This window comes from Propithecus coquereli, unplaced genomic scaffold, assembly GCF_000956105.1.
Source record: "Propithecus coquereli isolate 6110/MARCELLA unplaced genomic scaffold, Pcoq_1.0 Scaffold84, whole genome shotgun sequence".
Classification (NCBI taxonomy): domain Eukaryota; kingdom Metazoa; phylum Chordata; class Mammalia; order Primates; family Indriidae; genus Propithecus; species Propithecus coquereli.
The window spans coordinates 5203137-5218617 of NW_012154618.1; the positions used below are offsets into that span (position 1 = coordinate 5203137).

General features: G+C 38.2%; 1 protein-coding gene across 1 annotated transcript in view; it reads right to left on the reverse strand.

Moving 5' to 3' along the window:
• Positions 1 to 12152, reverse strand: part of PDCD4 (programmed cell death 4 (neoplastic transformation inhibitor)) — a 26199-nt gene extending 14047 nt beyond the window's left edge. Inside the window, exons 1-4 of the mRNA XM_012663882.1 lie at positions 11991 to 12152; positions 7926 to 8030; positions 2634 to 2936; positions 630 to 724 (exon numbers count right to left, since the gene is read on the reverse strand). Of these exons, the coding sequence (XP_012519336.1) occupies positions 630 to 724; positions 2634 to 2936; positions 7926 to 7968 (441 nt within the window). The 5' untranslated portion in view covers positions 7969 to 8030; positions 11991 to 12152. The remainder of the gene's footprint in view (positions 1 to 629; positions 725 to 2633; positions 2937 to 7925; positions 8031 to 11990) is intronic.
• Between the last annotated feature and the right edge of the window lie 3329 nt (positions 12153 to 15481).

Sequence of the window (15481 nt, forward strand, 5' to 3'; positions counted from 1 at the left end):
TGACGCCACGGCACTCTAACCCGGGCGACACAGTGAGACTCTGTCTCAAAAAAAAAAAAAAAAAGGAACCTAATATCTATTAACTCTTATGAAATTCAAAACAAGATATATTTTTCTCAATTATCATTACTAGAGAAATAAACTATATTAACGCAACAGAATTTATCGAAAAATATTCAACTTAATAATACTAAGTGAATTTGTAAAGACTCCTTTTTTTTTTTTTTGAGACAGGGTCTATCACCCCAGCTAGAGTGCAGTGGCATCACCATAGCTCGCTGCAACCTCAAGCTCAAGGGATCCTCCTGCCTCAGCCTTCTTAGTAGGTGGGACTGCAGGCACGTGCCCCTAAAAGACCTACTTTTGACTCACTTCAGAAACCAAGTGAAAATTATGCATATATTATTATGAGTTAACTTTTGTTTCCTAACCCAAAAGGAACTTTACAATCTGAAAGTAAAGAATATATATGATTTTGATCTATACTGTGTGTGTGTGTATATATGTAATTTGGTAGCCATAGAGTATAAATAGATATGCATATAATTTGACAAAAGTATGAGTAAATTGCAAACATGAAGTCGACAAAGTTATATGAATAAACATGAAAAAAAATAAAACACTGATACCTGGTCATCATCATAGTTAGGATCTTTCACATCCACCTCCTCTACATCATACACCTGTCCAGGTGTACCCCAAACGCCTTTGCCTCCTGCACCACCTGAAAAAGTTTAGAATTGAGAAATGAAAGAGCATAAAGTTCATAAATTTTAATTGAAATCTGAAATAATTTTAAGTGTTCAGATGTTAAACAGCTAAAAAAAAAAAAAAAGCACATTAATTTCGATGCTTGCTTTTTTCCAGTTTTTTCCCCCAGCAGTCTCCTTTTTAATCAGACCACTTGTTCAATAATGATTAGGCTGTGTACATTTTATAAGCTATTTCCAAAACCTTAAGTTCAAATAGCTCATAAAGTTAAAAGCCAAAAAGGCAGATGCTTTAAAAGTAAAAATGAATAAAAAAGCCAAAAAATACCTATATTGAGGACCTCGACAAAGATGATATTGCAGCTGAGACAGAAATTTTACTTGACATTTCTTGGGACCAAAACAAACATGTTGAGCCAGTAAAATGTACATAGAAAACTCAACAAGGGGGCTGGGCATGGTGGCTCACACCTGTAAACATGTGTCTCAGGAGGCTGAGGCAGGAGAATCACTTAAGGCCAGGAGTTCTGGACCATCCTAGGCAACAGAGCAAGACCCTGTCTCTACAAAAGATTAAAACATCAGCCAGGCATGGTGACACATGCCTATACTTCTAGCTACTACAGAAGCTGAAGCAGGAGGATCTCTTGAGCCCAGGAGTTTGAGATTGCAGTGAGCTATAATTAAGCCACTGCACTCCAGCGTGGGCAACAGAGTGAGACTCTGTCTTTTAAAAAAAAAAAAAAAAAAAAAGAAAGAAAGAAAGAAAGAACTCAACAAGGGAAAAATTATTAATATTTAACAAAGAAATACAGTGACCACCCTCAAATGTTTTAAAGTCAAATAGTCTTTAGATATAAAACTACACGTTAAACTATGCTTTACAACTTGCAATATGTCTCAAATAACTAATTGCTTTATAAGCATTAACAGCACTGAACATTCTTTCTACTTCTATGTACAAACCAACCAACAGAAGTTTAACAATTCCAACCTTGAAAGTTGCTTTTCTACATAAACTTATTGAAGTGTTTTTATAAAGACCAATATATTATATTATTTTTTTAAAGACCCCTTACAATGTCACAAAAATTTCTTTTTTTGGAAGTTCTTATTTTGTACCTAAGGTATAATCCTTGCCATCAAACCAAAACAAAATGTGGTAACTAGGTTCCATTTTGATACTAACAATGATTGTAGAGCCATTCAACAAAAATAATTTCTGATAGATCGCAAAATCATTTTGCAAGAAGCCTAGGCTATAAATTGAAGTTCCCACCATTCAGAAGCTGGTGAAATCTCCAAATTGTATCAAAATCCTACTAAAAACAGAAGCTGACAGACCCCTCATTCAACAAATATTTAAGTGTCTATCATGTGCTAGTCACTACTTCAGGTGCTGGAGGATAAAGCTGTGAAACAGACCAATCCATTCCAGAACCCAAAATAAATAAATAAAGCTAGAGAAACAAGGGACCAGCTCTACGAAAAAAATTAAAATTCTGATCCAGACATTACCAATCAAATTTATATTTATTATTCTTAACAATGGATATAATTAGATTCATTAGATAAAAGGTATGATAAATTTCTGACTACTTCTTTCAAACAAAGGTAGAGAGTACATGCACAATTCCTAACTGTGAAAACCATCAGTGTATATTTTGCTGGAAGCAAAAGTAAGTTCTGTTCAAAAAAACTAAATCTACTCAAACAAAAAAGAAAGGATCAACCTGAAGAAAAAGTGGGATGGTCCTCAAACTATTACTGAGTAAAAACATAAACTGTAAAATCTTATATTATCATTGTTTAAATTTCTCTCATTCCTAGAACAAGGAAATCATAGTACAAAAACCAGACAATGTTTTCCCCATTTGTTTCAACTTGTTTTTTTCCCATTTTTTGGACATGATAAATACCAACCTTTCTTTGGTAGTCCCCTTCCTTTCCCAGATCTGGATCGCCTATCTAGCAACCTTCCCTTAGGACTGGTTGGCACCGTTACTCCACTTCTAAGGGCTTCGCTTCCATTATCACTGACTGAATCACCTCTGCCAGAGTCTCGGGATGAGTTTTTCCGTAGTCGCCTTTTTGCCTTGGCATTAATTTTAGCTTCATTAATGGAGGATGCTGAAATCCAATTTCCATTTATTTCATTCTTTATTTCCTCAGTCCCAGCATTTTCTTCATCACCAGAAAAGAGAGAGTCACTTAAATTATCAGGATCTTAAAGAGAAAATGAAAGAAAATTCTAAGTTATTTTAAGTACCTACTGTTATATAGATATAGTCATAAGCTACAGTAGGTTGAATCACATATGAATTTACCATTTTTGTCAGTCAATAACAGTAACATATTGGCAATTTCATAGAGTTCAATCTAATAAATGATAACTAAACAGGATTACTTCTTACATTATCAAGGAAAGTAAACTAAGGAATGAGTATTAATGAACAAAGTTTACGGAAAGAACCACGTTATCCTATCATTTAGATCATAAAATCTACGTTAATATCAAGAGCAAATCTAAAACCTTGAGATGTTTGTGAGCTAAGAGAGTTAAGCAGTTGGGGATATTAAGAAAAGACAAAGGATCCTGAGGAGATAAACTAGTATTTACAGAATGCCTACTAATATTTATCAAGCACTGTGCTTGACACTTTATCCTTTACCTACAAGGCAGTTAATTATTATATTTAATAACATGTATACAGATAAGGAAACTAAGGCTGAGAGTATTTAAATGACTTGCCAAACATCCCATGATCAATTATAAATACTTAGGAAATATTAGTAATCCAAAAGAGCCTGAAAGGTATTTGGCAAATAGGTGATCTCACATATGTTTGCTGAGCTGAACTGCTGATGCTTCCACTGCCTTCAAAATAAAGCTTACTTTCAAGAAAAGCTATCATCTCAAAATCCTAATTAATCTCCCTAAACTTGACTCGAATTACTTATCACTTTCTGAAAATCTTTTCCAGCCTATTCAACACTGGTACATTATCCCCTAAAAGAGATCAACATATCTGGAGTTCCCAGTGGTCCCCCTATTTAGAATGTCATCCTTGCTGCTCATGTGGTTATCAGAATCCTTTAGGATACAGCCCAAGTCTTAATTCCTCCTTGAAAATTTCCCTAATAACTCTAACCACAGTAATACTAATGCTCACATACCATTCATTTAATTCATCACAGAAATCCCTTTTATTTCTTTCTATATAGTAGTCTTTCTTTTCAAACTAAGTCATAAGCCTTAAAGAAGAAACCATGACTAGACTATACTTCTTTGTATCCCCAGCACCTAACAAAGTACCCTTCATACTGTCAATTCAAATGTCCACGGAGATCACATGGAGACACTTGGCTTTCCTCTGAAAACTTTTTAAGTCAGAAAGGCTACTAAATTAGTTACTACTGGGCCAGAGTTTTGTTCATTAACTAAAGTCAGAAATGAATCACTCAAATGACTTTAAATATGCTTAAATATAATGATGACATGTCAGGTATATGTGCATGGGTTTTAACATGCTTTAAGACATGCTGAAACCAAAAATTTTAATCAACCTAAAAAAGCACGGATGTGTTAAAATCTTTATAATTCTGACAAAAAGTATAAAAGTTAGCAAATTTTATACTTAAAAGTTTTATACTTAGGAATGTTTTATACTTAGAAAGTTAGGAAAGTTTTGTTTTAAACAAACAAAAACATTAAGTAGAGCCAAATTATCTCATTAGTCTCAAAAGTAGTCTCCCCTGCCTTCAGTCTTCAAACTATTCTCCAAATCAAATGAAGACTGATTTTCCAAAACATGTCCTCCCTGAAAACCCTTTAAAGATATTCTCATTATGCCAAAATAAAATGTAAACTCTTTACCTTGTAACTTAGGGTCCTTTATGATCTTGTGCCTGCTTACTTCACCAGAATTACTGCTGACCACTCCCACACTCAAATAGTCACATTTGATATCATAAGTAGGAGATGGGGGATTAGTTTGGCAGAGGAATACAGAATGTATCAGACAAAAGAAAAAGTATAGAGTGGGAGACCAGCTAAGAAAATGCTGCAGCAATTCAGTCACAAGCTAACTAGAAAAAGGCAAGGATAATAAACATGGAGTAAATAATGATGTGATACTTTTAAAGACAAAGACAGGGGGCTTTTAAGCAGAATAGATTTGGGATTAAAGAAGAGTGAAAAAAGTTAAAAGTTTTTGGACTGGTGAGAAGCCAGTGTTAGGAGAGTGTCTTCGGGAATACCACTGTAACTAAATTAGTAGTACTAGTAAATTGTAGTCTTAGCAGTAGTAGTATTACTACTGCTTCTTTTGTCATTACCAATAGTACTATTGGTACCTATTAGATACTAGGTTCTATACTACCTGATACCTATGAAATAACAGGTTCTATGCTAGGCACTTTACAAACACGGTCTGTAAGACTCACAAAGCTTTATAAAGAAATTGTTTGTCCTCATTTTACAGAAGGAAGGTGTTTCATAGAGAAGTTACATTTCTAGAAATGATTGTGGCCAGGATTCAAACCCACATTTTGAATTTCGTATGACTGTAATTACAGAAAACACAAAACTAGAACACAACAAAGTGTTGACAGCTAAAGAGACAGATAAAATGAACAAGGGAATGAATGTAAAGAGAAATAAGCGAAAGATTAAGGGGAAGGAGACAGAAAGACCAGAGATCAGGCAAATTAGATGTTGTTTTCATGTAAGAGTAGGTAGTTGAGAAAAACATTAAATATCTACCTGTAATGCAATGCTTTCATTATTTTATCATTAACATGAACCGCAAAACTGATCCAGAAGATAAAAGACTCAGAAGTATAATAAAATGTTTTAAACTGTCCCTTAGAGTTTTATTCTATCTAAACATATTGAAATTATTTCCCATAACTTTCTTTTCTTTCAACTATTTTAATATCCTTTCAAATATGTTTGTGTGTCTGCAGAAAGCATTCGTTTTCTCATAACATAATTTATATATCTGACCTTATCATTTTTAACCTGTTTGTATCAATTGCTTTTTTATATTTTGCTATTCATATTCACCTAAGTTTTGGAATTCCATATCCACTATTGATCTGACTTTGAGAAAACCAAAATTAAAAGGATAAAAAAACCTGAACATATAGTGACTTCAAAATTGTTTTCTACTGTGTACTAAATTCCCTCTCTCTGAATTCTCTGACATCTCAACAGCATCCACTCCAATTTATACGACCACAGTACCAAACAATCACATTTTCAATTACTGATGTCCAATAAGTGGTGTAATTAGAATAACAATATTAGCACATTTTCATGTATTACATACCTAACATGTGCTTCACAGGCTTGACACATATACATTATAATATTTTATAATAAATCTATACAGAGGGTATTTATACCCTAATTTTACACATGAGGAAACTGAAGGAAGGTCAGAGTAAATAACCTACTTCCTCAAAGTAGCAAAGCTGGTAAAGGGAGAAGCTAGAATTAGTATACTAGTCTGCCTGACTTAAACTATTTGCTATAGGAAGAATTCATTGCAAAGAGAGTCTTGTCTAAGGCTTATCCAAATATTGAAGAACAGTCTTTTATTTTAAGACAGCAAAGGGCAGAGGCATCAACAACAGAGTTAGAACTAGGTCTTAACTGTAGTCAGAAAATAAAAGCATAAATCTTAGTTAGAGCTGTGCTATCTAACTGAAATAAAACATGGGCCAGGTGAAATTTTAAATTTTCCAGTGGCTATGTTAAAAAGTAAAAAGAAACAGGTAAAATTAATTTTAATATATTTAATATAATACAACCACAATATCATTTTAACATACAATCCATATAAAAAGTTGAGGTATTTCACCTTCATCTCAATTCAAACTAGCCACATTTCACTTACTCAACAACTACACATGGCTAGTGGTTACCGTTATACTGGACAACACACAAAAGCAGCAATTACCTACATGTAAAATGTTTTCTTTTTGTTATTTTTGGAGACAAGGTCTCACTCTGTTGTCAAGGCTTGAGTGCAGTGGCATCATCACAGCTCACGGCAGCCTGAAACACCTGGGCTCAAGTGATTCTCTTGCCTCAGCCTCCTGAGTAGCTGGGCATACAGGTGCACACCACCACACCTGGCTAAGTTTTATATTTTTTATAGAGACTGGGTCTCCCTATGTTGTTTAGGCTGGTCTCAAACTCCAGGCCTCCCAAAGTTGCTAAGATTGCAGTTGTGAGCCACCATGCCCAGCCATATTCTCAAGGTGTATTATTACCATCCCCATCTCAATTAAGATTGGACAAATTATCCATTTATAATCATAAAAAAACAAGTATTCATACAGCTATCGTATATAGCGGCACAAAAATTATTAATTACGTAGCAATTACTATAATAGTTGAAAAATATATAATTTTCTAGCATACTTTAAATCAGAAGATCTATAAATAGAAAATGGCAAAGTTTCAACCTCAAAACGTTCAAAGAAAACTGTATGTTGTACACAATAGTGAATTAAAAGTCGCTGAAGAAATAAAGCTGTAGTATTTATGAAACAAATTTAAAATTACAGAAAATAGAGTTTTCAATATTAATAAAATCATAAAGGAAAGAATTATCTAAAAATATACCAGTATGACATGTTCTCAATATTCAGATATTGCACAATCCTAATTAACTCTTTGGGGAGATTATTCTAAAGCTATAAATACATTTTAAGCTGTCATAAGTTACTCAACATTTCTGATCACCTATTCCAGAAAACGATGTTCATTTTTATGATGATAATGTGCTACAAAAGCACCATGGGAAATTAGGGAAAATAGCATAGGTAATTTAAAATATATAAATTATTAGGAAAGATAGCAAAGACACCAATAATAATTTATATTGTAGAAACCACTAGCCCACGTGAGAATATTAATAAGTTCGCTATTCTTCTTCATTCTGTACTATACACCTTATCATACATAGTGGAGAATAAGAATGTATAGAATGTGAAAGGATAGGCAGAAAAATAGAATGTGATGAATTTCCATGAAAATAAGAATCACAAACTTGATTTTAAAAATAGTATCACCAGTTGTCTTACGACATCAATAAGATAGTATTTAAAGTAAAGACAGTTTTACAATCATGTTTTTATAAACTAAGGCATGGCCTGAAGCTTGCTTACAAGACAGTCCAGGTCCAGAATATTATTACTTACCTGCAGGGTTTACATTCAGTATCTGCTCATTTTCTACATCCATTGTTCCTTAATTTCACTTGCACTGATTAAACAAATTACCAAATGAAAGTCTTCCTTTAGAACCTATTTTTTTAAAAACAAAAAAAGCTTTAGCATCTTCTAAACTGATATGATTAAGCTAAACTCGATTTACTTAAGCACACTATTAAAAAAAAAACAATTCCATTTTTAAAAAGTTCACTTTACTTTTCAAAAACAACTTACCCTAATTAACATTTGGTTACAATCTTTTTGACAAATTTATAAGAGTCAAAAATACCCAAATTCCAGTATGTGCCAAAGCACCCCGATAATTGGAATTAAAAATTTGCTATATACATTTTTATTTCAAATTAAAAAAATACCGACACACACCCCTCCATCTTTTAGGAATACCAAGCCTCAAAATTAATCTGATATACATATATAGGAACATTAATACTGAGGTATAATTCTCTACCAACAAATTATGAGAACTACTCCAAAACACAAACATAGTTTTGGTTAATCAAGAATATCACAAGATTGTGTTATTTCTCACACTACAGCATATCTGAAGACAGACATACCTGCCACTTCGTTTCCCAGGTCTCTATAATTATTCTAGTAATATAGATTGGGAGAAATTTTAATCAGTGTTTTCTATAATGCGCATATTATTTTTATAATCTGAAAAATTCATTCTTTTTTAAAAAATCTGACCTATTTTAGAAAGGAATTAAGTACAATGACACAGCATCTCAATATTTTAGACCTCAGTCTCAAATTGCCTTAAAAATTATTAATGTTGGAAGACTCTGATGAAATCAGTTATCTTTCGGACAATTAGTGACACAGATCCAACGTAATTTGAAAGAAGGACTATCAAAATCATTTTCAAAAAATATATTCCCTAGAAGGCATAACCAAGTAAAACTTCAGAATCTCTCTGGAAATATTTTTTAGATAGTGGTTTAGAGTACTTAAGTGCATATTTGTTTAAGTCATATAGGTTGGATATAAGTCTTCCAGTCATTTACAATCATGTTGCTAATACCGTGCTCTTCCTCTGAAATACAAAACTCATGAATTAAGCTGGGCCCATAGTCCCAGCTACCCAAGAGGCTGAGGTGTGAATATCACTTAAGCTCCGGAGTTCAAGACCAGTCTGGGCAACACAGCGAGACTCCACCACAAAAAATAAAAAGCAAATACACGAATTAGTGAAAATGCCTAATCAATTACAGAAAAGCACATTTTTTTTCATATAACATAACTACTGTTAGATGTCATTTTAGGATAACAATGACATACAATGCCCCTGGGACTCAAAGGTGAAAGTGACTTTTAAATTCCTCAACATATACTATTTTTTGTTAAGTTTATAGCCTTCTTCTCCAAAAAAAGGTATTATTTTGTGAAACAAATGCACCTTATGGTAAAATTATAAGCTTAATATGGCATAGTCCTTAAGACTAACAAGATGCTATCATATTGCTTCAGAAGTTAAGAAAATGGTGAGCTCACTCTTTAATTCTATTCAGAGTAAACCAACATATGTGATTCTATATAACCATTTGTCAGTATCATAATTCCCACCAACTCTGGATTTAGGAAAAAAAATCTTAAGAATATGTATATAGAGATTTGCACAGATATATGAACAAAAATAGTTTGAGAATCTAAACATTTAGTGTCTTCCAAGGCTGAAAATGTTACATTGTCTCATTTCAGTGTACGAATCACCTGTTATAGGAAAGAGATTATGTCACATGACGTGTGTTTGAATATTTTAAACTAGAGTTACATTAAAAAGTCTTTTTCATTCTTGATGAAAGTATAATCTTGGAGAGAATATTTTCTGCAGAACCTAGCTAATAAAGGGAATGAAATTATTAAAATTGATGTTTATAATGCCCTTTATAATTCACAAAGAATTTCACATGTATTACTTCATGTACCTTACAGGACAATCTTGAGGTAGGTATTCCACTTTGCATACAATTAAATTCAGAGGCGGTAGGTGATCTGTCCAAGGAGAGAGAGCTGCTCAGTGGAAAACCAGGACTAGAACCCAGTGCTTTCCAAACACTAAAAATAGTAATTATTTTAAACTATTAAACAGAAGACATTCACTCAAAGAAAATTATCAGGCAATGACTATCATCTATAACTTAACTAAGTTAATTTATTAAGTAATCATAACAAAAAAATGGTCTCGTATCTCTTTAGGCAATGATAACCCCATCAAGAACTCAAGTCACACTAGATAGTAACAAAGATGTTTTAAAAGAGTTTAGAGAAGGATAAAGGTATGTTTCATGCTCTTCAAAGTAGGAGTTTTTTTCTTTTTTCCCCCCTATTTAAGGATCCTTAAAATTCCTGCCTTGAACAAGAAAATGTAAAGCAAAAAAAAAAAAAAAAATCTAAACGCCAGTTCCTTCATACTAAGCTATAAAACATTAATTTCCAATAAGAAAACTACATATACATGTTAGAAAAAAATGACGGCTGAAATTAAATATTGTTTTCACCAGTGTGTTAAACAGAAACATACAATCAGAAATATTCAATTGCCAAGATGTTCCTTAAAAGAGCGAGTCTCCCACCCTGGCCAAAATCTGTTTCCTGAAATATGCCTCATAAATTACTCTGACATTTTGGGGAGTCAAGTTTAGACCATTTGTTAACTAGAAAAGTACCTGTATTCATTCCTGGGCTACAATCACAGCTAATTAGCAACTTAAAATCAGCTAAAAGCATTCTATCACAATAATGTAAAAGTGAGCGCCACAGAAAATATCAAAGGGGCATTTGTTTTTGCAGTCCTAACAATTATTTTCCTTTCACATTAGTGCTATAGAAAACCCAATTATAATTCAAAGATGTCTTCTGAGATATTAAGGAATTCAAGAAACCGATAATGAAGGGTATTAAAGGGCATAAACACCAAGAAGTAAATTTACAACATATCTTCAGTGGTATCTTTTTTTACAAAGGATATGGTGGTTTTCCAAAAAGGCTTACATTAACAAGAATACCAAAATTATAAAAATCAACAGTAAAAATACAAGTTAAAAACAGGCAGTGGCCCTTTCCCCACACGCACACCCCCAGCTGCATTTTTAACAGTTTTAATCATCTGTACACACTCCACAGTGGCTGGCTACGCAGCCAGTTCTCACAAGGGCATGGGGGACATGGGCGATATCGACGTCTGCAGACAGTTTTGAAGCTCTTGCAGAAAACCTTCCACGTACGTTAACAGCACCAAATTGACAAACGCAGCGGACACAGCACGCGTTTCACAGAAAGGGGGCTCCCTGCCTGTCTTTGTTTTCTCTGGGAGATTATATATTTCACCTGAAGTGAGAAACAGACCCTTCGCCGGGGGAGGGGCGCGGCGAAGTTCGCGCAGGGCCGGGGCGGGGGGCCCGCGTCCGCCTCCCAGCGCCCGGGGCGCGCGCGTGGGCCCAACCCACGGCGGCCAGGCCTGCTCTCCCGCAGCCCGCGCAGGCCGGGACCCCCGGGGCGGCCGGGGCCCGGACTCAGGGGCGCGGCTGCGGGCCTGGGTCTGCAAACGCCGGGCGCGGGACCGTCTTCTCAGGGGACTACAAGGGGGCGGGGAGGGCGCGAACGTTTCCACAGGATTTCAGTCCAGCCGGAAACACACCTCCCAACTCTCGCCCCCCAAATTAAACCTCTGCCCGGGGGGTGGGGCGAGGAGGAGCCCCTCGGCCGGCGAGCGCCCCGCGCGCCCCTCAAAGCGGGGTCGGGCGCCGGGAGGGGGCGGGCCCGCGCCTCCGCGCTCTGGGCTGGGCCCAGCACGAGGGAAGCCAGGCTGGCTTCCCGCAGTCCCGGGCGTTGGGGCGGCTGCGGCTGGACCTGCGGGGCTGTGAGGCGGCGGCCAGACCCCAGTCCCCCAGGCTCATATCTGACCTGGCCGCGGCCTCACGCCCCCTCCCCCTCCCCCTCCCAACGTGCGGCTGCCTCCGAGGAGAGACGGGGAATGTGGGAAAGGGCGCAGTCTTCCCGAGCGTGCGAGCCGCGCCCATCGGTACTGACCGCTCGGGCCACCGCCGCTGCTCGCCCAGGTCCCTGGTCTGCCGGCCCTGACCCCGTTGCTCTGCGCCTGCCGCCGCCTCGGAGCGTCTCTGGCCCCTCTCGCTCTGTTTGTTTTTGTTTTGTTCTACCCAGTAACACGGGAGCGAGAGGACGGCGTTTATTGGCCGAGACGGGGAGGTCGGCTGGCCAATCGTGGCGACGGAGCTGAAGCTAGGCGGAAAAGGGAAAGAAGTGAAACGTGGAAAGTTGAGGAGGGGCGCAGGAGGGCGCATGCGCTTCTGGCCCCTGGGACGGGCTGGAGAGGGAGCCGAGCGGGAAGCTGGAGGGGGGAAGGGGGAGGTGAGGAGGTTCGGCGGGATGGACGCTTGGGCGAACGGGCAGTGGCAAGGGTGGGTGAAGGGGGGACTAGAGTGAGGCTGCCTAGGCGCAGCTCACCTCTTGCCCTCGCAGAGCGTTCTGCAAACTCGGCCAAAGCAAAGGTTTTGGGCTTCCTGAGGGTCCCTGCCTCCATTTCTAGACACTCCTGAGGGGAAGACTCCCAACCTTTCCCGTTCATTCTCCCTCTGGCCCCTGCTCACTCCATGCTAAGAATTTATCTCAGTGAATGCCCTCCACCATTTGAGATAGAAATTATTCCCATTTCACGGATAAACAGACTCAAAAACTCTTTGAAATCCCTTTGCTAACCATGGTTAGCCGGGCCACTGGGGTTCAAACGCTCACTTTCCGGAGTCTAAGGCTGGGATTCTCAGCACTGGCTATAACTTCTGTACTGAAATTTCTGCCTCCCGTGACTGTTCTCTGTGACTTTCCCTCTTGGTTGCCTTCTCTTTGGCTGGTCTTTTCCTCTCATTCTTCCTAGGTCGCTATCCCCAGAGGGAATGGATGACCAGAACCTTATGCTATCTCTGTGCTCTCAGGAGAGAACTCAGCCTCTGTCTCTGGCCAGATTTTCCCACTGTCTGAGGGGCAACACCTGAATGGTCACTTGGTCTCTCCAGAACCAAACTGCCTCAGCCCACACAAGGCAGCTCCTTGCCTTGACTTACCCCTTTCTGCCCAGTCACCCTGCCCGGGAATCATCTCTAATGCTATTATTTCTCTACACAAAAAAAATCCTTCACTCGCTTCCCATTGCCTCCCTGGAGTGTCAGCACCTAAGCCGGGCATTCAAGGTTGTTCCACAGTGTGACATAAGGACTTTCTGGCCATGTCTCCACAGCCCTCCCTGTCCATACACCCCTTTTGCTGGAACCCACTTGGACCACTCACTGTGCCACATGCTGCCTGATCTCTTGTAGTTCTTTATCCTGTCACCTTAAAATGCCTGCTGCAATCCTATCCATTATCCCAATGGCTCTCCCTCCATAGTCTTTTTGATCCTCATGACTTGATATGATCTTCAGACTCCTGATTCTTCACAGTAGTGGCTCATTGTACCTCCAGAGGCACTGATCACTTTCCACTTGGCATCATTTTATCTGAGTCCCTGTCCTAGCTCTTCTCCCAGTTAGACTGTAACTTTGTTGAGAGCAAGACCTGTGTCTTATCTGTTATTGGTACAGTACTCAAGAAGATGCCTTGTACATTTACTGTACCCGTGCAATAAATACACCTTGATATGAGTTCAGAAAGATTCTCAGCAGTTGATGATCATCTCCATCTCCTGGGCAGGGGCCTCCTGGCATGGCCAGTATCTGAATTCCCCTCATAAGTCATGTTCACTTTTTAAAATCAAAGCTTCCCAGGCACTCTGTTTTCCTTTGTTGTTTTTTCCATCATCTGCAGCTATCTCCTTCTCTCAACTATCCTCTTTCCTGATCAGTGACTGCTGGCTCCTTTTTTTTCCCCCATCCCTCTCTTTCTCTACATTTTTCCTTTTCTCACTTTTTTCAGTTTTTAGCCCTTTCCTCCTTCGTCCCTGCCACCAACCTCTTCTGATTTCTCCTAGGTTCTTTTATTTACTCATTTAATACATTTGTTAAGCACCTGTGGCATAATTAGGCTGCATTGGGCAGGCATCCGAAGATCTATGAGATAAGGAAAGAATGGGATATGGTTACCATTTTTAAAGAGTATCTAAAACAACCTCTATGTTTTAGCAAATTACCCTAAAAGAACCTATTAGGGAGTAAAATGTCCACATCCTTTTTCTATACCATCTCAAGCACTACCCATGATGCCTGTCACCCCAGGACCCATTAGGAATGCCACTATAGTTGGGTTTGGTTGACCAGTGTGGGCCAGACATTCAAGAAATGGGGTTCTAGTTATTTCCCCCAATACCTTCTTATACCTCTCTCAGGACCTCTTTATCAGTCAAATTCATAAAGTTGGGCTCAATTAGTAATTCCTAAGGTATTTTCCAAAGAACACAAATTTTGTGGAACTTTCATAGATACCATGTAAAAAAAATGGGGATGGGATTGTTCCATGATCAGGTGGTCTTGGAAATAACTTGTTTCAACAAAGTTAAAACTGTTTTTTCACCCCAGCTCTTTTCAGTGTCTTTTTTTTTTTTTTTTTTTGAGACAGAGTCTCACTCTGTTGCCTGGAGTAGAGTGCCGTAGCGTCAGCCTAGCTCACAGCAACCTCAAACTCCTGGGCTCGAGCATCCTACTGCCTCAGCCTCCTGAGTAGCTGGGATTACAGACATGCGCCACCATGCCCGGCTAATTTTTTCTATATAGATTTTTAGTTGTCGAAATAATTTCTATTTTTAGTAGAGACGGGGTCTCGTTCTTGCTCAGGCTGGTCTCGAACTCCTGACCTTGAGCGATCCACCAGCCTCGGCCTCCCAGAGTGCTAGGATTACAGGCGTGAGCCACCGCGCCTGGCCTTCAGTGTCTTTTAATAAGGTATATGCCTTTAGCATCTTGAGGGACTGGGGTAGGAAGATTAGTAATGTTTTCCAACTTATTTGAACACTGAACCTTTTTTTCTCAAGATACCGCAGAATCAGTGTTACTTATAAACCAGCTTCGGAAATACAGATGACAGCCACTGTCACCAACATTCCTTCTAGCTGTATCAAACACTAGTCACCTATGCCTTTGTAGCCAAACATTTTTTAAAAAGGAAAAATAAAAAGAATAAGTTCAACATGGAAAAGTATCCAAGTGTCAAGAATGTTTGCCTACCAAATCAATCAACAAATATTTATTGTATGCCTATTCTGTGAAAAGCATAGAGTTGATTCAGCTGTGTTCTTGGCAAAAGAGTTTATTCTACTTTCAACCTAGAGCTGCCCAGGCTTCTGGGCCACAATGTACTTTTCATTTCATGTTATAATTGTTCACAAACTGACTTTCTGTTGCCTAAAGCCCTGTGCATATAGGCTTATGTTAATTTAGCTGTTAAATGAGAGAAAAGGAGAGAGCCCTTCACATTAACTCTTTCTATCCAAAATGATGGAATTGCAACTTCCATTTCGCTTAAGAATGACTCATTCCAGGAGCGTAGGAGAGGAAGGGCTACCACAGTTGCCCAGG